A 25850-nucleotide genomic window follows, 5' to 3' on the forward strand; every position below is an offset into this window, starting at 1 on the left:
GTTATGCGCCATTGAGGCCATTGACTCCGATTTCAGCCTGCTTTTCTTTTTGGATTTGCTTCCATAGTCTTTGTCCAACCAAGAACAAACTACAAGGCAGAAGTTGTTTAATTTTGGAGTTGTCTCTCCTAGAAGAGTGGCTGTCCCCAGCTAACGAGCCTCATCTGCCCGAGGGTTCGAACTCGAGACTTTTCGGTTCAGCAATTTACATTTCTAAATTCCCGACTTTGTCTGAACCCAAGTCTCCTTTAAAAGCTTAACAGTTCCATCTCTGAAATTGTAAGATTGTCCGCCTTGCCCCACCCCAGAACGTGTACCTCGTGTACCCCCATCTGTGTTTGGGTGAAGGGCTCGGTTATGTTGACCACCCGGCTGGTAGAGGGGGCGTCGTCAGAGGTCCCCTTGGTGCAGCAGTCGATAACTGACCGTCGGGCCATTGCTTGCTAGCTTCAATGTTTACCATGCTGCCTCCATTGCTCAACACTTGAGTAAAACGTCACAGGTTTGTGTGGCTCAAGATGGTGACGTACTAGACAAATGGTGCAGAAAAATATGTACCAACAAGGTACAAAATCGTTTTTTAGTTGGTGCAAACATTATGTTATGGCTGATTCACACACCACGCTTACAAAAAAGAAAAAAACTCCGTAATAAAAACAAATAACAATTTTAATACTTTATAAAAATGCGTTGTTAAAAGGCAAATAAATTTTGACAAAACCCTTTTTAACTCAAGCCCCCCCCCCCCCCAACCGTCCTTATTATTTATAATGAAAATAGAAAAAAGGGAAATAACTGTTGGAATCTGGAATGTTGTCGGAATCAAATAAATACACAAAACTGTCGCATGTTGTCGGAATCAAATAAATACACAAAACTGTCGTATGTTGTCGGAATCAAATAAAAACACAAAACTGTCGTAAGTTGTAGGGATCAAATGAAAGACTGTCATATGTTGTCAGAAACAAATAAATACAGTAAAGTGTCGGTTATTTGGGGACCACGCCCACATTCCTAGTCAACAAAAGAAAGACTTGAGATGGCGACTGCTGCAGTAGTTGGGGTTAGATGTGGGTGTGGCTATGTGGGTGTGGCTATGTGGGTGTGGTTATGTAGGTGTGGCTATGTGGGTGTGGCTATATGGGTGTGGCTATGTGGGTGTGGCTATGTGGGTGTGGCTATATGTGGTTGTTTCTGTGTTGAGTTTAAAACTGAAACGACGAACATTTGGAAAGCTGTTGAGGTGATGGTGACAAAGTAGCCAATCAGTGACGTCACATTTCTGTTGCCTGTTGGCATACAACGGAAGGGAGACCAAACATTTGTCACGTCATTCACTGTAGGCAGGTTGTCACGTCATTCACTGTAGGCAGGTTGTCACGTCATTCACTGTAGGCAGGTTGTCACGTCATTCACTGTAGGCAGGTTGTCACGTCATTCACTGTAGACAGGTTGTCACGTCATTCACTGTAGGCAGGTTGTCACGTCATTCACTGTAGGCAGGTTGTCACGTCATTCACTGTAGGCAGGTTGTCACGTCATTCACTGTAGGCAGGTTGTCACGTCATTCACTGTAGGCAGGTTGTCACGTCATTCACTGTAGGCAGGTTGTCACGTCATTCACTGTAGACAGGTTGTCACGTCATTCACTGTAGGCAGGTTGTCACGTCATTCACTGTAGGCAGGTTGTCACGTCATTCACTGTAGGCAGGTTGTCACGTCATTCACTGTAGGCAGGTTGTCACGTCATTCACTGTAGGCAGGTTGTCACGTCATTCACTGTAGGCAGGTTGTCACGTCATTCACTGTAGGCAGGTTGTCACGTCATTCACTGTACGCAGTTTGTCACGCCATTCACTGTAGACAGGTTTTTCACGTCATTCACTGTAGACAGGTTATCACGTCATTCACTGTAGACAGGTTGTCACGTCATTCACTGTAGGCAGGTTGTCACGTCATTCACTGTAGACAGGTTTGTCACGGACTGAAGAAAATAACTTCTATAAATAGCCCAATGAATAAAAATTTGAAAGTAATTTGATTCGACACAAATCTACGAGCCACAAAACAACGAGTACAAGAGTGTACAAAAAATGTACAAGAATGTACATGTTACAATTTTGAAATTATGAAAAAATGTACACAGCTAAACAGTAAAAACTAGAGCTCACAACTATGTACAGATAACCTTGACCTTTCAACTATGTCCATATAACCTTGACCTTTCAGCTACACATCAAATTAAACCTTCTCTGGCATCTAGTTTTGAATATGACATGTGGTATGGAACATATGACACATCGTATGGTGACATATGACATGTCGTATGGAACATATGACATGTCGTATGGAACATATGACACGTCGTATGGAGACATGACATGTTGTATGGAACATATGACATGTCGTATGGAACATATGACACATCGTATGGAGACATGACATGTTGTATGGAACATATGACATGTCGTATGGAACATATGACACATCGTATGGAACATATGACACATCGTATGGAACATATGACACATCGTATGGAGACATATGACACATCGTATGGAGACATATGACATGTCGTATGGAACATATGACACATCGTATGGTGACATATGACATGTCGTATGGAGACATATGACATGTATGGAGACATACGACACATCATATGGAACATACGACATGTCGTATGGAATATATGACACATCATATGGAGACATATGACATGTCGTATGGTGACATATGACACATCGTATGTAGACATATGACACGTCGTATGGAATATATGACACATCGTATAGACATATGACATGTCGTATGGAGACAAATGACACATCGTATGGAACATATGACATGTTGTATGGAGACATATGACATGTCGTATGGAACATATGTCATTCTGTATGGGGAATTATTACATACCATATGGTCAATATATAAGACATACATTTAATATTTGACAATACATGAAAGGAGGTGTGTATGTTGTGTGTCTGCTGTGAGGGAGTGCAGTGTGTGTTGTGTGGGGGGGGGGGTTATGTTGTGGGGGGTTATGCTGTGGGGGAGTGTTGTTTTGTGGGGGTGTTGTCTTGTGGGGGTGTTGTCTTGTGGGGTATTCACTTGTGGGGGTGTGCTGTGTGTGGTTTCTCTAACAAATGTACAAACATACAAACCAACATCCAATGAAACATACAAACCAACATCCAAACAACGAAACAAACAAGGTGTTGACTGAGATGACAGATGTATGCTGGCCTATTTGATCTGTAAGAAGTGAAGAAAATAAAACATCACACACCCCACACCCCCCCCCCCCCACACACACACATGACAGATGTATGAGTGAATGTACAAATGTTACAGTAATTGTATTCTCTGGGGTCTATCCTTTGAGTTAGCACATTCATTCATTTCAAGTTGGTGCCCTGGTATAATTATTGCCCCTGTGTGGGCCACTCAAGTTATGGCCCCTCTGTGGGCCACTCAAGTTATGGCCCCTGTGTGGGCCACTCAAGTTATGGCCCCTGTATGAGCAACAAGTTATGGCCCCTGTATGGGCCACTCAAGTTATGGCCCCTGTGTGGGCCACTCAAGTTATGGCCCCTGTGTGGGCCACTCAAGTTATGGCCCCTGTATGAGCAACAAGTTATGGCCCCTGTATGGGCCACTCAAGTTATGGCCCCTGTGTGGGCCACTCAAGTTATGGCCCCTGTATGAGCAACAAGTTATGGCCCCTGTATGGGCCACTCAAGTTATGGCCCCTGTATGAGCAACAAGTTGGCTTAATAACAAACCTACCTGTGTGAGTGACCTCACACCGAAAAAATAGAATCACTGACATGTCACTTTAGATGCAGACGTGTCAGTCGCCGGGTGACGTGTCAGTCGCCGTGTGACGTGTCACTTAAGTCGCTGAGTGACGTTGGCAAGTGCTACAGCGAAGGCCTGGACCGCTGTGAAGGGATACTGGAAGTCGAGGGTGTAAGCGTTGTTGTCGATTCGACCAAACTGCATCACCTGCAACACAGCACAGTGCAACGTGACAAACATAGTAAATAAAGCGGGAGTCATCTCCCCTGAACTTTGTGTGTAGGACACCAAAGAAAGTGCGTGGTTTTTTGGTGAAACATTGAACGAGAACCTTCACTGACATCCACCAACCAAATCAGAGGCGTCGTGAGGCGGGGGCGGGGTATCACATGTCACTAATACATTGACAACAATCCAAGTAAAGATATTAAGGTTATATATGAAATAATCCAAGTATCCAAGTATCTATAATATAAGCGGCTAGGTAGTGTGTCAGTCCGTCATCGCTATAGATTTTCGAACCATAAAAGTAAACATCGCACCATGCAGTGCTTTTCAGTGCATCGCAATTTCTTATTATAAGTAATAGAGTAGGATTTGTTTATATAACGACATAAAGTTGTTTTATAGTTGGCACTGCTTTTACTCTTTTGCATAACGTAAAGAAAATATTAAATACACGGACATCGCTAAACATATTAAAAGGATCAATGTCATATTATCATTTTAGTTTATATTCCTAGAAAAAGTGGATACATTTTCATAACAGTAGGTCGAAAAAAACTAATTAAATCAATATTTTTTGTTGTAATTTTCGCAAGGGAGGTAATTTAAAAATAAATTTAACTCATCAATAATTTAAGTTAATTTTTACTTTCTCGTATATACGAAGTATAAAGAAAATCTTGTAATCGTGCTAAAAAAATCGAGATTTTTACAAATCTCGACGTTTTACACCTCACTGATACGGAAAAACATAATTTTGCCATCTTGACCGTATGTCTGTGTGTGTGTGTGTGTCTGTGTGTGTCTGTGTCTGTGTAAACACGATAACTTGAGTACAGTTACAGCTAGGTTGATGAAATTTCATATATAAGTATTTTATCAAAATCGTAGATCCGTATCAACTTTTGAGCGATTTCCGGTAACCGGAGGTGGTACTTTTTCTACTTTGAATATTTCAAAAGCCTATAACTTGAGTACTATTTCAGATAGATAAATGAAATTTCACAGGTAAGTAAAAGATCTAGTTCTCTACCTTCTGTCAAATTTTGAGTAATTTCCGTTGAAAAGAAGTAGTAATTTACGCTTTCCGAATTCTCAAAAAAACGCTTGTAAATTTATAAAGTACTAATAATATTCCGCACTATTATGCACATTTTGTTTTGGCATTCGCTTGGTGCGCAATTCTTTTTTCTATGAGATTCTATTCTATTTTAAAAAGTTTAAGTATTTAAAATGGATTAAAATCATAACTATATCCCGAGTTCCCATCCCCTGTTGTTTTATATAAGAATATTCGAGAAAGTTTAGGGGAGATCACTCCCGGTTTTTTTTTATTACTACCGCATTGATTATTATATGTTAAGGTTCATAATTAAAATAGAAAAATGTTAAGATTATTTGTATTATTTTCTAATTAGTCTATGAGTTCTTCAAATTACTATTTTTTGTTTTTGTTTTTCGGTGTTATTAAAACAGATGGGGAAATTAGACTTTTAGAGAATTCTGGAAAGGCTCTCGCTGGGTGCGGACGCGTGAGAAAACGTGTTTTTAATATTCAACTCACTCTCAATAATTTAAGTTACATTTTTTTATTACTACCGCATTGATTATTATATGTTAAGGTTCATAAGTAAAATAGAAAAATGTTAATATTATTAAAATGTATATTATTTTCTAATTAGTCTATGATCTCTCAAAATCATTATTTTTTGTTTTTGTTTATCGGTGTTAACAGATAGTGAAATTTTTTAATTATAGTATAATTTGGTATAGAGAATGCTGGAAAGGCTCTCTCTGGGCGCGGACGCATGAGAAAAGCGTGTTTTTCGCTGGTGATTCTAATTACATTGCCAATGTGTTTTCTTAGAACCATAAAAGTAAACACCACTTGCCGTAAATTTATTTGCATCGCAATTTTTAATTATAAGTTATGGAGTAGGATCTATTTATGTGACTTAAATTTTTATGCTGGAAAGGCTCTCTTTGGGCGCGGAAGCCTAGGAAAGTGTGTTGTTCGGTGGTGATTCTAATGTTGTGGTTGTGTTGTGGTTGTGTTGTGTTTGTTTTGTTCTGTTCCCAAGTTGGTACATTTAAAAAAGATTTACCGTGGCGGAGCACGGGTATGCAGCTAGTAAGATCTTAAAGTTAGATATGAAATTTAGTTTTGCCTAAATAAAACCTCACTCCAGTACCACTTCCGGTTGTAGGAAGTTTTTCAATATTTGAAAGAAACCAAGATATACATTGTAATTCTTCTATGTGAAATTTCTTCCTCCTATCTTAAACAGTACTTAAGATTTTTTGTTTTATGAGAAACAGGAGGTAGGTTAGTTATCACTTTCGGTTACCGGAAATTACTTAAAAGATGACACAGAAGTTGATATAAAAGAAATTTCCTAACGACTGAAACGGTAGTAATGTTATGTTCACAGACACACGGACAAAAGGGCAAAACTAAATGTGTGTACATCTAATAGAATAAAGTTTGAAAGAGGAAAACTTGTGGCAAAACTAAATGTGTGTACATCTAATAGAATAAAGTTTGAAAGATGAAAACTTGTGGCAAAACTAAATGTGTGTACATCTAATAGAATAAAGTGTGAAAGATGAAAACTTGTGGCAAAACTAAATGTGTGTACATCTAATAGAATACAGTTTGAAAGATGAAAACTTGTGGCAAAACTAAATGTGTGTACATCTAATAGAATAAAGTTTGAAAGATGAAAACTTGATGGCCTCTGACCTGTTTCCCTCTGAGCTCAATCTGGAAGTTTTTTGCTGACTCCTGTGTGACTCGGCCACCGAAGTCGAGCTGGTAGACCTGACTGGTCTCGTTCCACAGCGGGGCCTTGTTGTGCATTGTGAATGTTCGGGCCTGCTCCAGGCGCCCTGAGGTGCTGTTTACACGTCGCCGGAGCTGGGGACATCAGACTCACACTTAGACACTTAGGTCAGGGCAACTTAGGTCTGGGCAACTTAGGTCAGGACAACTTAGGTCAGGACAACTTAGGTCAGCACAACTTAGGTCAGGACAATTTAGGTCAGGCCAATTTAGGTCAGGCCAATTTAGGTCAGGCCAACTTAGGTCAGCACAACTTAGGTCAGGCCAATTTAGGTCAGGTCAATTTAGGTCAGGTCAACTTAGGTCAGGACAACTTAGGTCAGGACAACTTAGGTCAGGACAACTTAGGTCAGCACAACTTAGGTCAGGCCAATTTAGGTCAGGCCAACTTAGGTCAGGACAATTTAGGTCAGGACAACTTAGGTCAGGACAACTTAGGTCAGGCCAATCTAGGTCAGGCTAATTTAGGTCAGACCAATTAAGGTCAGGACAATTTAGGTCAGGCCAATCTAGGTCAGGCTAATTTAGGTCAGACCAATTAAGGTCAGGACAATTTAGGTCAGGCCAAGTTAAGGTCAGGCTAATTTAGGTCAGGCAAAGTTAGGGGAAGACAATTCAGGGAGGACAATTTACATTACAATGGTGTAAATGTATGCTAGTTGATGGTGTTGTATGCTAGTTGATGGTGTGCTGTATGCTAGTTGATGGTGTTGTATGCTAGTTGATGGTGTTGTATGCTAGTTGATGGTGTGTTGTATGCTAGTCACCTTCTGCTTGAGCTGAGCTTTCTGAAAGGCCTCAAGGTTCTGGTAGTGCTGTGAAAACTTCAACTCCTCCATACCTAGGTAGACGTCCTGGGCAGAGACAGGGCTGTCCCTGCCCTTTCTGCCCAGCAGTGGGCTCAAGTGCTTACACCGGCCCTTCAGGATCTCCTCGTGCAGGCTCTGGGCAGCTGGGTCAGGCTTGACCCCAAAGCGGATGGGGGAGGAGGGGAGTGAGGCACTGGTTTGTTGGATGTCCAGGTCCTGGATGTGGTTACTGAGGTAATCGTTGTTGATGGGATAGCTGTCCTCACAGTTGTTGATTGGGTAGCTGTCCTCACAGTTGTTGATTGGGTAGCTGTCCTCACAGTTGTCTGGTGAAGCTGGCTCCACAGAAGGAGACTGGCACTCAAGCGTGACGATGTCAGGGTTCCTCATGAAAAATCCTGGCATAGACCGGAAGTTGTGCGCAGAGTTCACTCCTGGCTCCTCAGAAAGGATAAGGTTCAGCTTGTCTAGAGAGGTCAGGTCTTTGGGCAGATGTAGGTCGAGGTCAGCAGGGTCATGTGGACACGCCCATCCCTGATGTTGGGTTGGGTGGGTACACCTGTGACATGGAAGAAGTGGCTGATGGGGTGCTGGGTCTGGCTGGCTGGCTAATGCTGGTGTCATGTTAGGCCTGGTGCCGGCCCTCTGGGAGAACCCTGGCGTGTGTGAGCTTTCAGAGTTTGACAGGCAGTTGCTGCAGTATAAAACTTTGGTTAGGTCGCTGTCAGAAGCTTGGCGCAGTACATCAGCTACTGGCTGACTGTCCTCAACGCTTGGGACAACCTTGCTATTCACAGGCCCATCTGCTGGGTCAGGGGTCCTGTTGTCAGAGGTCCTGTTGTCAGAGGTCCTGTTGTCAGGGGTCCTGTTGTCAGAGGTCCTGTTGTCAGAGGTCCTGTTGTCAGGGGTCCTGTTGTCAGAGGTCCTGTTGTCAGAGGTCCTGTTGTCAGGGGCCCTGTTCTTCCAAGCATGTTGTGTCACGATTTTGTGATGATCTGTGCCAAATGTCAAGCTGACCTCTGGTTCTGCCAGGCATTGGGCAGGAAGACATGCTGGGCAGCTGCTGGGTGAGATGGGAGCACCAGTGTCCACGATGTTGTGCTGGGCTAAATATAGCCTGGGGGGGGGGGGGACAAGAGGGCAAGCGTGAGCAAAATAGAGAAACTCTCTCCACACAACCACACCACTCAACAAGATATTCTCTCCACACAACCACACCACTCAACAAGATATTCTCTCCACACAACCACACCACTCAACAAGATATTCTCTCCACACAACCACATCACACAACAATATATTCTCTCCACACAACCACACCACTCAACAAGATACTCTCTCCACACAACCACACCACTCAACAAGATATTCTCTCCACACAACCACTCAACAAGATATTCTCTCCACACAACCACACCACTCAACAAGATATTCTCTCCACACAACCACACCACTCAACAAGATATTCTCTACACACAACCACACCACTCAACAAGATATTCTCTCCACACAACCACACCACTCAACAAGATATTCTCTCCACACAACCACACCACTCAACAAGATATTATCTCCACACAACCACACCACTCAACAAGATATTCTCTACACACAACCACACCACTCAACAAGATATTCTCTCCACACAACCACACAAGATATTCTCTCCACACAACCACACCACTCAACAAGATATTCTCTCCACACAACCACACCACTCAACAAGATATTCTCTCCACACAACCACACCACTCAACAAGATATTCTCTCCACACAACCACTCAACAAGATATTCTCTCCACACACATAGTTCTAGAGCTATAATTACTACAACATCAAGCAACTAGAACCTTCTGTGTAGATCTAGACAAAATGGTGCCGTGGGGCTGCAGTCTGCCACAAGGTTGTTCTCAAACGGCAGCTCTGAGCCGTCTGCTGCTGTGTCCTCCAGCACCTTGACGGCATGGGCAGCAGGGTCCGCCCACCTGGGACACGCGTCATCACGTGATGGCGTCACGCTGCCCTCCATCTGACTGCTGCCTGTTTGCTGTTCCTCAACCCTGACACATGCCCCACCCCCTGGACTCATGGTAGCCACGCCCCCTTTGTCTACATCAACCAGGTCCACCCTCCTGTATTTAGAACTGTGCCCCACCCCTACAGGCAGGGTGGGGTCCACTTTATTGGGGGTGGGGCAGGGATGTGGGGGGACACCATTGGTGTGACTGAGCAGAGACGTGCAGGCTGTCTGTCTCTTGCCATTGGCCACAGGCAGCTTCGGGCTGCTGGCTGGAATGTTGCCGCTGTTGCTGCTGTTCCTGTGGCTGTTGCTGCGTTTGTTGGATTTGGGTCTGGCCCCCTGTTGGTTGCAGCTGTCCGGCCTGACGTCACTGCCCTCCTGCTTGATGGCGGGGGAGCTCTGGGTTAGAGAGTTGCGTACAGGGGAGAGGGAGCGCGACCTGACGGTGCCAGAGTTGCCCATCTTGCCGCCGCTCAAGCTGGACAGATCGTTGGTGTACGGGCCACTTGCTTCTATCTGGGGGGACTCCAGCGACCTGAAGACAAAATCATGCTCAGTCAGTAGGTCAAGGTTTGCTGTCAGATTTGGACTCGAAACTATCTAAAGAGGAACCTAAATGAGTGACAACATCCACCACTTACTGCTAAAGTTAAACTCATTAAGTTTGACACTTAAATGAGACAACTCATTAAGTTGGACATTTAATTTAAATGAGACAACTCATTAAGTTGGACATTTAATTTAAATGAGACAACTCATTAAGTTGGACATTTAATTTAAATGAGACAACTCATTAAGTTGGACATTTAATTTAAATGAGACAACTCATTAAGTTTGCCACTTAAATGAGACAACTCATTAAGTTTGCCACTTAAATGAGACAACTCATTAAGTTTGCCCCCTAAAGTCAGACACTGATGTTTACCTGTTGCCATTCTCCATGCCCCCTAAAGTCAGACACTGATGTTTACCTGTTGCCATTCTCCATGCCCCCTAAAGTCAGACACTGATGTTTACCTGTTGCCATTCTCCATGCCCCCTAAAGTCAGACACTGATGTTTACCTGTTGCCATTCTCCATGCCACCGTTCTCCCCTCTAACGTCAGCTGATGGCGCGTCGTGTACTGTCACCTCTACAGTTTTCTTGTCGCCAATCAAATCCCCTTCACTTGTCCCTGTGGGTGAAATCACATTAGGTACATGTATGACCTACATTATCTAGAACATGTCGCTACTTGTACGACCTATATTATCTAGAACTTGTTGCAACATGTATGACCTACATTATCTAGAACTTGTTGCCACATGTATGACCTACATTATCTAGAACTTGTTGCCACATGTATGACCTACATTATCTAGAACTTGTTGCCACATGTATGACCTACATTATCTAGAACTTGTTGCCACATGTATGACCCACATTATCTAGAACTTGTTGCCACATGTATGACCCACATTATCTAGAACTTGTTGCCACATGTATGACCCACATTATCTAGAACTTGTTGCCACATGTATGACCCACATTATCTAGAACTTGTTGCCACATGTATGACCCACATTATCTAGAACTTGTTGCCACATGTATGACCCACATTATCTAGAATTTGTTGCCACATGTATGACCCACATTATCTAGAACTTGTTGCCACATGTATGACCCACATTATCTAGAATTTGTTGCCACATGTATGACCAACAGTTGCTGCAGCTACTGTAGCCTACAAAGCCCAATCAAATCCAGCACATGGTCAAGCAGATGTCAGTCATGGGGGACTTACAAAAACTGTCCTCGTCATCACTGACAGGAGCTGGGGTGAAGTTGGGGTCACGTGAGAGAGCCTGGCGGGCTGGGGTCATCTCTGTGATGGTGATGGTCATCTGGCGGGGCTGCAGGTGCAGCAGAGACGTCTTGTAGACCACCTGACCCAGGCAGGCTGGCAGGGAGGACGTCACGCCTGTAATCTGGAACTTGGTGCCCCAAATGTTGGACGTCACCTCCACCAGTCGGGTGTTCTGGGGGGGGGGAGGCGGAGATATTAAAGATAGATATGCAACATCCAACTCATTTGTTAAGTCACCACAACATCCAACTCTGTAATGTCACAGTCACAGTGTCACGTGACAGTCACACAGTATAACGTCACGCCAGACAAATTTGAATCTCACACTGAGACTCTCTGTACTGTTGCCCCACCACATTCGACAAAATCTCAGGCAGATAATGAGGAGCATATTTAGTATCATAACAGCTATAGCTGGCCCCACAGCTACAGCTGGCCCTACAGCTACAGCTAACCCTACAGCTACAGCTAACCCTACAGCTACAGCTAACCCTACAGCTACAGCTGGCCCCACAGCTACAGCTAAGCCCCCCCCCCAGCTACAGCTGGCCCCACAGCTACAGCTAAGCCCCCCCCCAGCTACGGCTGGCCCCCAGCTACAGCTGGCCCCACAGCTACAGCTAAGCCCCCCCCCCAGCTACGGCTGGCCCACAGTTACAGCTGAGCCCCCCTCCCCCCCCCCCCCCCCCCAGCTACAGCTGGACCAACCTCTGGCAAGTTGTCATCATACATGAGCTCGTCCAGTGTCCTGAATGTGATGCTCCTGTTGACCTTCTCTGCCCTGAAAACTTTATGACGTCGTCGTCTCTGCATCCTGGGAGATCCACACCCATCTGTGTAGACATCCGCGTCTGACTCGGAGCTTGACTCGCTCTCAATCCCGCCTGCCTGAGATTGTTCTAGACAAAGAAAAGTTCCATCACATTCAATGATAAAACCAAAACAGTGTATGTTTTCATCAAAATAATATCATTTGATCTGAGACCAAACAAGGCCAGAAGACTGACCTCGCCCAGAAGACTGACTGACCTCGCCCAGTAGACTGACCTCACCCAGAAGACTGACTGACCACACCCAGAAGACTGACCTCACCCAGAAGACTGACCTCACCCAGAAGACTGACCTCGCCCAGAAGACTGACTGACCTCGCCCAGAAGACTGACCTCACCCAGAAGACTGACCTCACCCAGAAGACTGACTGACCTCACCCAGAAGACTGACTGACCACACCAAGAAGACTGACTGACCTCACCCAGAAGACTGACCACACCCAGAAGACTGACCTCACCCAGAAGACTGACCTCACCCAGAAGACTGACCACACCCAGAAGACTGACTGACCTCACCCAGAAGACTGACCTCACCCAGAAGACTGACCTCACCCAGAAGACTGACCACACCCAGAAGACTGACTGACCTCACCCAGAAGACTGACCTCACCCAGAAGACTGACTGACCACACCCAGAAGACGTGACTGACCACACCCAGAAGACTGACCTCACCCAGAAGACTGACCTCACCCAGAAGACTGACTGACCTCACCCAGAAGACTGACTGACCTCACCCAGATGACTGACCTCACCCAGAAGACTGACCTCACCCAGAAGACTGACCTCACCCAGAAGACAGACCTCACCCAGAAGACTGACCTCACCCAGAAGACTGACTGACCACACCCAGAAGACTGACTGACCACACCCAGAAGACTGACTGACCACACCCAGAAGACTGACTGACCACACCCAGAAGACTGACTGACCACACCCAGAAGACTGACCTCACCCAGAAGACTGACCTCACCCAGAAGTCTGACCTCACCCAGAAGACTGACTGACCTCACCCAGAAGACTGACTGACCTCACCCAGAATACTGATCTCACCCAGAAGACTGACCTCACCCAGAAGACTGACTGACCTCACCCAGAAGACTGACCTCACCCAGAAGACTGACCTCACCCAGAAAACTGACTGACCTCACCCAGAAGACTGACTGACCTCACCCAGAAGACTGACCTCACCCAGAAGACTGACTGACCTCGCCCAGAAGACTGACCTCACCCAGAAGACAGACCTCACCCAGAAGACTGACCTCACCCAGAAGACTGACTGACCTCACCCAGAAGACTGACTGACCTCACCCAGAAGACTGACCTCACCCAGAAGACAGACCTCTTCCAGAAGACTGACTGACCTCACCCAGAAGACTGACTGACCTCACCCAGAAGACTGACCTCACCCAGAAGACTGACCTCATCCAGAAGACTGACCTCATCCAGAAGACTGACCTCACCCAGAACTGACTAACCTCACCCAGAAGACTGACTGACCTCATCCAGAAGACTGACCTCACCCAGAACTGACTGACCTCACCCAGAAGACTGACCTCACCCAGAAGACTGACTGACCTCGCCCAGAAGACTGACAGACCTCACTCAGAAGACTGACTGACCTCACCCAGAAGACTGACTGACCTCACCCAGAAGACTGACCTCACCCAGAAGACTGACTGACCTCACCCAGAAGACTGACTGACCTCACCCAGAAGACTGACCTCACCCAGAAGACAGACCTCACCCAGAAGACTGACTGACCTCACCCAGAAGACTGACTGACCTCACCCAGAAGACTGACTGACCTCACGCAGAAGACTGACCTCACCCAGAAGACTGACCTCACCCAGAAGACTGACCTCACCCAGAAGACTGACCTCACCCAGAAGACTGACTGACCTCACCCAGAAGACTGACTGACCTCACCCAGAAGACTGACCTCACCCAGAAGACTGACCTCACCCAGAAGACTGACCTCGCCCAGAAGACTGACTGACCTCACCCAGAAGACTGACCTCACCCAGAAGACTGACTGACCTCACCCAGAAGACTGACCTCACCCAGAAGACTGACCTCACCCAGAAGACTGACCTCGCCCAGAAGACTTGATCTTTGGGTCGTAGATGATGAAATCTGGCCGGAGTTTGCTGGCCCTCTTGCCCTTGAGCAGCGGCACTAGACCACCCAGATACTCCAGGTAGAGGGTGTAGTGGCCGCCTGATGTCTCCTCTCCGTGACGGATCATGGTACAAAACAGACGCTCACCCCCCGGGGGTGGGGAGCAGACAAACTCTCTCAATCGCAGTGGGTCAGGGATGTAGCTCTGGAACAAACAAAGTAATAATTCTTACCCTGATTGTGGGAGAGAAAAATTCTTACCTTGATTGTGGGAGAGAAAAATTCTTACCCTGATTGTGGGAGAGAAAAATTCTTACCTTGATTGTGGGAGAGAAAAATTCTTACCTTGATTGTGGGAGAGAACAATTCTTACCTTGATTGTGGGAGAGAAAAATTCTTACCTTGATCGTTGGAGAGAAAAATTCTTACCTTGATTGTGGGAGAGAAAAATTCTTACCTTGATTGTGGGAGAGAAAAATTCTTACCTTGATCGTAGGAGAGAAAAATTCTTACCTTGATTGTGGGAGAGAACAATTCTTACCTTGATTGTGGGAGAGAATAATTCTTACCTTGATTGTGGGAGAGAAAAATTCTTACCTTGATTGTGGGAGAGAAAAATTCTTACCTTGATTGTGGGAGAGAAAAATTCTTACCTTGATTGTGGGAGAAAAAATTCTCACCTTGATTGTGGGAGAGAACAATTCTTACCTTGATTGTGGGAGAGAAAAATTCTTACCTTGATTGTGGGAGAGAAAAATTCTTACCTTGATTGTGGGAGAGAAAAATTCTTACCTTGATCGTTGGAGAGAAAAATTCTTACCTTGATTGTGGGAGAGAAAAATTCTTACCTTGATTGTGGGAGAGAAAAATTCTTACCTTGATCGTAGGAGAGAAAAATTCTTACCTTGATCGTAGGAGAGAACAATTCTTACCTTGATTGTGGGAGAGAACAATTCTTACCTTGATTGTGGGAGAGAACAATTCTTACCTTGATTGTGGGAGAGAAAAATTCTTACCTTGATTGTGGGAGAGAAAAATTCTTACCTTGATTGTGGGAGAAAAAATTCTCACCTTGATTGTGGGAGAGAACAATTCTTACCTTGATTGTGGGAGAGAAAAATTCTTACCTTGATTGTGGGAGAGAAAAATTCTTACCTTGATTGTGGGAGAGAAAAATTCTTACCTTGATCGTTGGAGAGAAAAATTCTTACCTTGATTGTGGGAGAGAAAAATTCTTACCTTGATTGTGGGAGAGAAAAATTCTTACCTTGATTGTGGGAGAGAAAAATTCTTACCTTGATTGTGGGAGAGAAAAATTCTTACCTTGATTGTGGGAGAGAAAAATTCTTACCTTGATCGTTGGAGAGAAAAATTCTTACCTTGATTGTGGGAGAGAAAAATTCTTACCTTGATTGTGGGAGAGAAAAATTCTTACCTTGATCGTAGGAGAGAAAAATTCTTACCTTGATTGTGGGATAGAAAAATTCTTACCTTGATTGTGGGAGAGAAAAATTCTTACCTTGATTGTGGGAGAGAAAAATTCTTACCTTGATTGTGGGAGAGAAAAATTCTTACCTTGATTGTGGGAGAGAAAAATTCTTACCTTGATTGTGGGAGAGAAAAATTCTTACCTTGATTGTGGGAGAGAAAAATTCTTACCTTGATCGTAGGAGAGAAAAATTCTTACCTTGATTGTGGGAGAGAAAAATTCTTACCTTGATTGTGGGAGAGAAAAATTCTTACCTTGATTGTGGGAGAGAAAAATTCTTACCTTGATTGTGGGAGAGAAAAATTCTTACCTTGATTGTGGGAGAGAAAAAATTCTTACCTTGATTGTGGGAGAGAAAAAATCTTACCTTGATTGTGGGAGAGAAAAGTGCCTTGACCCCACACCGGAGCCTCTGGGGCAGGGGCAGCTTCTCCACGGCTCTCTCTGCCCGGACAACCTGATGGACAACCCTCTGGCACAAGAACTGGAGCGGTGCAACCTGTTTGCTGACCCAGGCCACGTACATGTGGCAGCCTGCAGCCAGGAACAGGCGCTTGTCATTGTGACCCCACGTCATGGCAGTCAGTGGCTTGCCCTGCACAAGAGGAGAGTCAGACAACATGGCGTCAGTGGATTGCCATGGACAACAAGAGGAGAGTCATACAACAATGCATGAAACATGTTTGTATGACCCATTTACCCAATTACCTGAACCCCTTTACCAAGATGCCTGACCCAGAACCCCCCAGACCCAAACACCTATGGTACCCAGAACCCCAGCCCAAAATTCCTATGGTACCCAGAACCCCAGACACCCTGGCCCAAACACCTGTGGTACCCAGAACCCCAGACACCCTGGCCCAAATACCTGTGGTACCCAGAACCCCAGACACCCTGGCCCAAATACCTGTGGTACCCACAACCCCCTGCCCAAAATACCTGTGGTACCCACAACCCCCTGCCCAAATACCTGTGGTACCCAGAACCCCAGACACCCTGGCCCAAATACCTGTGGTACCCAGAACCCCAGACCCAAAATACCTGTGGTACCCACAACCCCCCTGCCCAAATACCTGTGGTACCCAGAACCCCAGACACCCTGGCCCAAATACCTGTGGTACCCACAACCCCCTGGCCCAAATACCTGTGGTACCCAGAACCCCAGACACCCTGGCCCAAATACCTGTGGTACCCACAACCCCCTGGCCCAAATACCTGTGGTACCCAGAACCCCAGACACCCTGGCCCAAATACCTGTGGTACCCACAACCCCCTGGCCCAAATACCTGTGGTACCCAGAACCCCAGACACCCTGGCCCAAATACCTGTGGTACCCACAACCCCCTGGCCCAAATACCTGTGGTACCCACAACCCCCTGGCCCAAATACCTGTGGTACCCAGAACCCCAGACACCCTGGCCCAAATACCTGTGGTACCCACAACCCCCTGGCCCAAATACCTGTGGTACCCAGAACCCCAGACACCCTGGCCCAAATACCTGTGGTACCCACAACCCCCTGCCCAAAATACCTGTGGTACCCACAACCCCCTGCCCAAATACCTGTGGTACCCACAACCCCCTGCCCAAATACCTGTGAGGGGATGGTGACCCAGTGGATGAGGCTGCCGTCCTTAGAATAGAAATGGACTTGGTTGCGGCACTGCAGGTTGGGCAGACGCACGAATCCTCCAACAGCCAGGTAGTCCCCGCAGTTGGACCAGTCCATCTTGACACCTGCACAAGTAGGTCAAACCTGGGAGCAAACTGTTTCAATCCACCAAACTATCCGTGCATCTAGTCATCCATCCATCCATTAAATAGCCCATCCTTCTATCCAATCAACTATCTACCAACTGTCCATCCAACTGACCGCTCAACTATCTAAGCTTCATTGAATGTGTGGTGGTTGTGTGGAACTTGTGTAGAGGTTGTGTAACCCACATACCCATGAGTGACCTGCTGGTGACCAACCATGAGTGACCTGTTGGTGACCTACCTACCCATGAGTGACCTGTTGGTGACCCACCTACCCATGAGTGACCTGTTGGTGACCCACCTACCCATGAGTGACCCGTTGGTGACCCACCTACCCATGAGTGACCTGTTGGTGACCCACCTACCCATCAGTTACCTGTTACCTGTTGGTGACCTACCTACCCATGAGTGACCCATTGGTGACCCACCTACACATGAGTGACCTGTTGGTGACCCACAATGAGGGACCTGTTGGTGACCTACCTACCCATGAATGACCTGTTGGTGACCAACCTACCCATGAGTGACCTGTTGGTGACCTACCTACCCATGAGTGACCTGTTGGTGACCAACCATGAGTGACCTGTTGGTGACCAACCATGAGTGACCTGTTGGTGACCCACCTACCCATGAGTTACCTGTTGGTGACCTACCTACCCATGAGTGACCCGTTGGTGACCCACCTACCCATGAGTGACCTGTTGGTGACCCACCTACCCATCAGTTACCTGTTACCTGTTGGTGACCCACCTACCCATGAGTGACCTGTTGGTGCCTACCTACCCATGAGTGACCTGTTGGTGACCCACCTACCCATGAGTTACCTGTTGGTGACCTACCTACCCATGAGTGACCCGTTGGTGACCCACCTACCCATGAGTGACCTGTTGGTGACCCACCTACCCATCAGTTACCTGTTACCTGTTGGTGACCCATCTACCCATGAGTGACCTGTTGGTGACCCACCTACCCATGAGTGACCTGTTGGTGACCTACCTACCCATGAGTGACCTGTTGGTGACCCACCTACCCATGAGTGACCTGTTACCTGTTGGTGACCCACCTACCCATGAGTGACCTGTTGGTGACCCACTGAGTGACTTGTTGGTGACCCACCTACCCATGAGAGACCTGTTGGTGACCTACCTACTCATGAGTGACCTGTTACCTGTTGATGACCCACCTACCCATGAGTTACCTGTTGGTGACCCACTTACCCATGAGTGACCTGTCTGTGACCCACCTACCCATAAGTGACCTGTTGGTGACCCATCTACCCATGAGTGACCTGTTGGTGACCCACTATGAGTGACCTGTTAGTGATCCACCATGAGAGACCTGTTGGTGACCCACCTACCCATGAGTGACCTGTTGGTGACCCACCTACCCATGAGAGACCTGTTGGTGACCCACCTACCCATGAGTTACCTGTTGGTGACCCACTTACCCATGAGTGACCTGTTGGTGACCCACCTACCCATGAGTGACCTGTTGGTGACCAACCTACCCATGAGTGACCTGTTGGTGACCCATGAGTGACCTGTTGGTGACCCACTATGAGTGACCTGTTGGTGACCTACCTTCCCATGAGTGACCTGTTGGTGACCCACCTACCCATGATTGACCTGTCGGTGACCCTCTATGAGTGACCCGTTGGTGACCTATCTACCCATGAGTGACATGTTGGTGACCCACCTACCCATGAGTGACCTGTTGGTGACCCACCTACACATGAGTGACCTGTTGGTGACCCACCTACCCATGAGTGACCTGTTGGTGACCCACCTACCCATGAGTGACCTGTTGGTGACCCACTGAGTGACTTGGTGGTGACCCACCTACCCATGAGAGACCTGTTGGTGACCTACCTACTCATGAGTGACCTGTTACCTGTTGATGACCCACCTACCCATGAGTTACCTGTTGGTGACCCACTTACCCATGAGTGACCTGTTTGTGACCCACCTACCCATAAGTGACCTGTTGGTGACCCATCTACCCATGAGTGACCTGTTGGTGACCCACTATGAGTGACCTGTTAGTGATCCACCATGAGAGACCTGTTGGTGACCCACCTACCCATGAGTGACCTGTTGGTGACCCACCTACCCATGAGAGACCTGTTGGTGACCCACCTACCCATGAGTGACCTGTTTGTGACCCACCTACCCATGAGTGACCTGTTGGTGACCCACCTACACATGAGTGACCTGTTACCTGTTGGTGACCCACCTACCCATGAGTGACCTGTTGGTGACCTACCTACCCATGATTGACCCGTTGGTGACCTACCTACCCATGAGAGACCTGTTGGTGACCCACCTACCCATGAGTGACCTGTTGGTGACCTACCTACCCATGAGTGACCTGTTTGTGACCCACCTACCCATGAGTGACCTGTTGGTGACCCACCTACCCATGAGTTACCTGTTGGTGACCCACTTACCCATGAGTGACCTGTTGGTGACCCACCTACCCATGAGTGACCTGTTGGTGACCAACCTACCCATGAGTGACCTGTTGGTGACCCATGAGTGACCTGTTGGTGACCCACTATGAGTGACCTGTTGGTGACCTACCTACCCATGAGTGACCTGTTGGTGACCCACCTACCCATGAGTGACCTGTTGGTGACCCACCTACACATGAGTGACCTGTTACCTGTTGGTGACCCACCTACCCATGAGTGACCTGTTGGTGACCCACTGAGTGACTTGTTGGTGACCCACCTACCCATGAGAGACCTGTTGGTGACCTACCTACTCATGAGTGACCTGTTACCTGTTGATGACCCACCTACCCATGAGTTACCTGTTGGTGACCCACTTACCCATGAGTGACCTGTTTGTGACCCACCTACCCATAAGTGACCTGTTGGTGACCCATCTACCCATGAGTGACCTGTTGGTGACCCACTATGAGTGACCTGTTGGTGACCTACCTTCCCATGAGTGACCTGTTGGTGACCCACCTACCCATGAGTGACCTGTCGGTGACCCACTATGAGTGACCCGTTGGTGACCTACCTACCCATGAGTGACCTGTTGGTGACCCACTGAGTGACTTGGTGGTGACCCACCTACCCATGAGAGACCTGTTGGTGACCCACTATGAGTGACCTGTTAGTGATCCACCATGAGAGACCTGTTGGTGACCCACCTACCCATGAGTGACCTGTTGGTGACCTACCTACCCATGAGTGACCTGTTTGTGACCCACCTACCCATGAGTGACCTGTTGGTGACCCACCTACCCATGAGTTACCTGTTGGTGACCCACTTACCCATGAGTGACCTGTTGGTGACCCACCTACCCATGAGTGACCTGTTGGTGACCAACCTACCCATGAGTGACCTGTTGGTGACCCATGAGTGACCTGTTGGTGACCCACTATGAGTGACCTGTTGGTGACCTACCTACCCATGAGTGACCTGTTTGTGACCTACCTACCCATGAGTGACCTGTTGGTGATCCACCTACCCATGAGAGACCTGTTGGTGACCTACCTACACATGAGTGACCTGTTGGTGACCCACTATGAGTGACCTGTTGGTGACCTACCTTCCCATGAGTGACCTGTTGGTGACCCACCTACCCATGAGTGACCTGTCGGTGACCCACTATGAGTGACCTGTTGGTGACCTACCTACCCATGAGTGACCTGTTGGTGACCCACCTACCCATGAGTGACCTGTTGGTGACCCACTATGAGTGACCTGTTGGTGACCTACCTACCCATGAGTGACCTGTTGGTGACCTACCTACCCATGAGTGACCTGTTGGTGACCTACCTACCCATGAGTGACCTGTTGGTGACCTACCTACCCATGAGTGACCTGTTGGTGACCCACCTACCCATGAGAGACCTGTTGGTGACCTACCTGTTAATGTTGTGTAGACCATAATTGGGCACACGTCATCATAGTTGGACATGAGAAAAATATCTCCATACTTGAAGCAGACAGCCAGTACATGACACTTGGGACTGACATCAGACACTGAAGTATTAAATATTAGTCACAATATTGTCAGCATGTGCTAACATGTCAGCTGACATTAGCTGCTCACACCTTCACATGTGGTCAGATGTGGCAAAACAGAAGTGGACAAAATAGTGTTAAATTTGTAGATGCTCCACTTTCTACCACTCTCACCTTTCTCTGGTCCCTCCCAGTCTCACCTTTCTCTGGCCCCTCCCCCCTCCAGTCTCAACTTTCTCTGGTCCCTCCCAGTCTCACCTTTCTCTGGTTCCTCCCTCCCAGTCTCACCTTTCTCTGGTCCCTCCTCCCTCCCAGTCTCACCTTTCTCTGGTCCCTACTCCCTCCCAGTCTCACCTTTCTCTGGCCCCACCCAGTCTCACCTTTCTCTGGCCCCTCCCCCCTCCCAGTCTCACCTTTCTCTGGTCCCTCCCTCCCAGTCTCACCTTTTCCTGGTCCCTCCCTCCCAGTCTCACCTTTCTCTGGCCCCTCCCCCTCCCAGTCTCACCTTTCTCTGGCCCCTCCCCCCTCCCAGTCTCACCTTTCTCTGGCCCCTCCCCCCTCCCAGTCTCACCTTTCTCTGGACCCTCCCCCCTCCCAGTCTCACCTTTCTCTGGCCCCTCCCCCCTCCCAGTCTCACCTTTCTCTGGCCCCTCCCCCCTCCCAGTCTCACCTTTCTCTGGCCCCTCCCCCTCCCAGTCTCACCTTTCTCTGGCCCCTCCCCCCTCCCAGTCTCACCTTTCTCTGGCCCCTCCCCCTCCCAGTCTCACCTTTCTCTGGCCCCTCCCCCCTCCCAGTCTCACCTTTCTCTGGCCCCTCCCCCTCCCAGTCTCACCTTTCTCTGGCCCCTCCCCCCTCCCAGTCTCACCTTTCTCTGGCCCCTCCCCCCTCCCAGTCTCACCTTTCTCTGGCCCCTCCCCCTCCCAGTCTCACCTTTCTCTGGCCCCTCCCCCCTCCCAGTCTCACCTTTCTCTGGCCCCTCCCTCCCAGTCTCAGCCTCCTCCATGTTGAAGCGCTCACAGCTCCAGGCCATGCTGGTGATCTCAAAGCCCTCGTGGACACTGACCTGGGTGACCAGGGTTCCAGTCGAGCTCATGACGATAATCTGACCGTCCAACGTCCCAAACATCACCTGCAAGTACAGCAGCCATGGGTGGAAGTGACAGAGTGGAGGATGGCAGTGACAGAGTGGATGATGGCAGTGACAGTGGAGGATGGCAGTGACAGAGTGGATGATGGCACTGACAGTGGAGGATGGCAGTGACAGAGTGGATGATGGCACTGACAGTGGAGGATGGCAGTGACAGAGTGGATGATGGCACTGACAGAGTGGATGATGGCAGTGACAGAGTGGATGATGGCACTGACAGTGGAGGATGGCAGTGACAGAGTGGATGATGGCAGTGACAGAGTGGATGATGGCAGTGACAGAGTGGATGATGGCAGTGACAGAGTGGATGATGGCACTGACAGTGGAGGATGGCAGTGACAGAGTGGATGATGGCAGTGACAGAGTGGATGATGGCAGTGACAGAGTGGATGATGGCACTGACAGAGTGGATGATGGCAGTGACAGAGTGGATGATGGCACTGACAGAGTGGATGATGGCAGTGACAGAGTGGATGATGGCAGTGACAGAGTGGATGATGGCAGTGACAGAGTGGATGATGGCACTGACAGAGTGGATGATGGCAGTGACAGAATGGATCAGATGGACCTACCTGCTGGTCGTCAGGTGACCAGACGGCACATGTAATGCTCGTGTTGTCCAGATTGAGCATCGATGACCAGTAGCGCTGGCCAGCCACACTGCCCACCAAGATGAAGCCATCTCTGTAGCAGATCAGCGCCATACGGCCGTCATGTGACCAGGCGAAGTCCGTCACCTGGGCAGTGGGGTAAGAGTTAGTCTCTAAGGGCAGTAAATCGGTGTAAGAGTTAGTCTCTAAGGGCAGTAAATCGGTGTAAGAGTTAGTCTCTAAGGGCAGTAAACTGGGGCAAGTCGTTTTAGAGGGGAGGTTTAGATAAGGCCGTTTTTTTTGGGGGGGGGAGGTTGGCGGGGGAGGTTTGGATAAGGCCGTTTGGGGGGGGGGGGGGTAGGTTTGGTGGATAAGGCCGTTTGGGGGGGGGTGGATAAGGCCGTTTGGGGGGGGGGAGGTTTGGATAAGGCCGTTTGGGGGGGGGGGAGGTTTGGATAAGGCCGTTTGGGGGGGGGGGGAGGTTTGGATAAGGCCGTTTGGGGGGGGGGAGGTTTGGATAAGGCCGTTTAGGGGTGGGGTTGGATAAGGCCGTTTGGGGGGGGGGAGGTTTGGATAAGGCCGTTTGGGGGGGGGGAGGTTTGGATAAGGCCGTTGGGGGGGGGGGAGGTTGGCGGGGGGAGGTTGGCGGGGGGGGGGGGGTTTGGATAAGGCCATTTGGGGGGGGGGAGGTTTGAATAAGGCCGTTTGAGGGGGGGGGAGGTTGGCGGGGAAGGTTTGGATAAGGCCGTTTGAGGGAGGGGGAGGTTTGGATAAGGCCGTTTGGGGGAGGGGGAGGTTTGGATAAGGCCGTTTGGGGGGGGGGGGGTTGGATAAGGCCGTTTGGGGGGGGGGTTGGATAAGGCCGTTTGGGGGGGGGGGGGTTGGATAAGGCCGTTTGGGGGGGGGGGGTTGTATAAGGCCGTTTGGGGGGGGGGAGGGTTGTATAAGGCCGTTTGGGGGGGGGTTGTATAAGGCCGTTTGGGGGGGGGTTGTATAAGGCCGTTTGGGGGGGGGGGGGTTGTATAAGGCCGTTTGGGGGGGGGGGTTGTATAAGGCCGTTTGGGGGGGGGGGGGTTAGATAAGGCCGTTGGGGTGGGGGTTGGATAAGGCCGTTTGGGGGGGGGGGGGTTGGATAAGGCCGTTTGGGGGGAGGGGTTTGGATAAGGCCGTTTGGGGGGGGGGGGGGTTGGATAAGGCCGTTGGGGTGGGGGTTGGATAAGGCCTTTTAGACTATAACCCTATGCTCCAGCCACTGTAACGGGGCACATCGCACCCCGCCCCGCCACCCCCACCCTCCATCCTCTAATCACCAATTGCCTTTATCGATCTAAGTTGCCCAATAGAGATTAGGTGAAGACATGACGCTTGGAGATCTGACAAGTAATGGGATTCGTTTCTGCATCGAGTCAAAGCTACAATGTAAGTTAGACAACAGGCCCAGCTATGGCGACCGCTAGACGGGGCAGCTAGACAGGACAGCTATGGTGACACAGATAGACAGGGCAGCTAGACAGGACAGCTATGGTGACACAGATAGACAGGGCAGCTAGACAGGACAGCTATGGTGACACAGATAGACAGGGCAGCTAGACAGGACAGCTATGGTGACACAGATAGACAGGGCAGCTAGACAGGACAGCTATGGTGACACAGATAGACAGGGCAGCTAGACAGGACAGCTATGGTGACACAGATAGACAGGGCAGCTAGACAGGACAGACTACAGATTTACGAGCAGACCGGGTGAGCCCAAAGTGCAGCAAGCAATGACAGAAACAACGCTTTAATTGTGGCATTAATCACGGCGGCTGGAGCCAACATGGCGGCATTGTAGGGTTAGGGGAGTCAAACATGGCGGCATTGTAGGGTTAGGGGAGTCAAATGTATCAAGTCGTTAGCTAAGTATCAACATCTCATGGCAAAGTATCAACATCTCATGGCAAAGTATCAACATCTCATGGCAAAGTATCAACATCTCATGGCAAAGTATCAACATCTCATGGCAAAGTATCAACATCTCATGGCAAAGTATCAACATCTCATGGCAAAGTATCAACATCTCATGGCAAAGTATCAACATCTCATGGCAAAGTATCAAAATCTCATGGCAAAGTATCAACATCTCATGGCAAAGTATCAACATCTCATGGCAAAGTATCAACATCTTATGGCAAAGTATCAACATCTCATGGCAAAGTATCAACATCTCATGGCAAAGGTTCAACCTATCAACATTTGATGTCACGTGATCAGTATTTTGTCGACGGATCAAACATTTCATTTACCGAGCGTGGGTTGGGCTAGAGAGCTTTAACCCCATCATCAGCGTGAAGTAAAGAAGGGCTGGGAAAGAACAATGTAATGCAAGCGATTTAAGAGACAAGCTTGATG

General features: G+C 48.3%; 2 protein-coding genes across 5 annotated transcripts in view; both read right to left on the reverse strand.

Moving 5' to 3' along the window:
- Positions 1-503, reverse strand: part of LOC131948696 (putative serine/threonine-protein kinase PRKY) — a 30319-nt gene extending 29816 nt beyond the window's left edge. For all 3 annotated transcript variants that reach the window (XM_059310362.1, XM_059310363.1, XM_059310361.1), the window contains exon 1: positions 318-503. In XM_059310362.1, coding sequence (XP_059166345.1) covers positions 318-437 — 120 coding nt within the window. In that variant the 5' untranslated portion in view covers positions 438-503. The remainder of the gene's footprint in view (positions 1-317) is intronic.
- Positions 504-651: 148 nt separating this feature from the next.
- Positions 652-25850, reverse strand: part of LOC131948683 (tubby-related protein 4) — a 73961-nt gene continuing 48762 nt past the window's right edge. For both annotated transcript variants that reach the window (XM_059310331.1, XM_059310330.1), the window contains exons 5-17: positions 23442-23606; positions 22686-22851; positions 21624-21740; positions 17579-17721; positions 16353-16580; positions 14470-14701; positions 12256-12446; positions 11485-11719; positions 10764-10875; positions 9531-10235; positions 7639-8797; positions 6773-6946; positions 652-4011 (exon numbers count right to left, since the gene is read on the reverse strand). In XM_059310331.1, coding sequence (XP_059166314.1) covers positions 3895-4011; positions 6773-6946; positions 7639-8797; positions 9531-10235; positions 10764-10875; positions 11485-11719; positions 12256-12446; positions 14470-14701; positions 16353-16580; positions 17579-17721; positions 21624-21740; positions 22686-22851; positions 23442-23606 — 3744 coding nt within the window. In that variant the 3' untranslated portion in view covers positions 652-3894. The remainder of the gene's footprint in view (positions 4012-6772; positions 6947-7638; positions 8798-9530; positions 10236-10763; positions 10876-11484; positions 11720-12255; positions 12447-14469; positions 14702-16352; positions 16581-17578; positions 17722-21623; positions 21741-22685; positions 22852-23441; positions 23607-25850) is intronic.

This window comes from Physella acuta, unplaced genomic scaffold (assembly GCF_028476545.2).
Source record: "Physella acuta isolate Inbredline_101_S28 unplaced genomic scaffold, ASM2847654v3 ptg000658l, whole genome shotgun sequence".
In the NCBI taxonomy this organism is placed as follows: Eukaryota; Metazoa; Mollusca; class Gastropoda; family Physidae; genus Physella; species Physella acuta.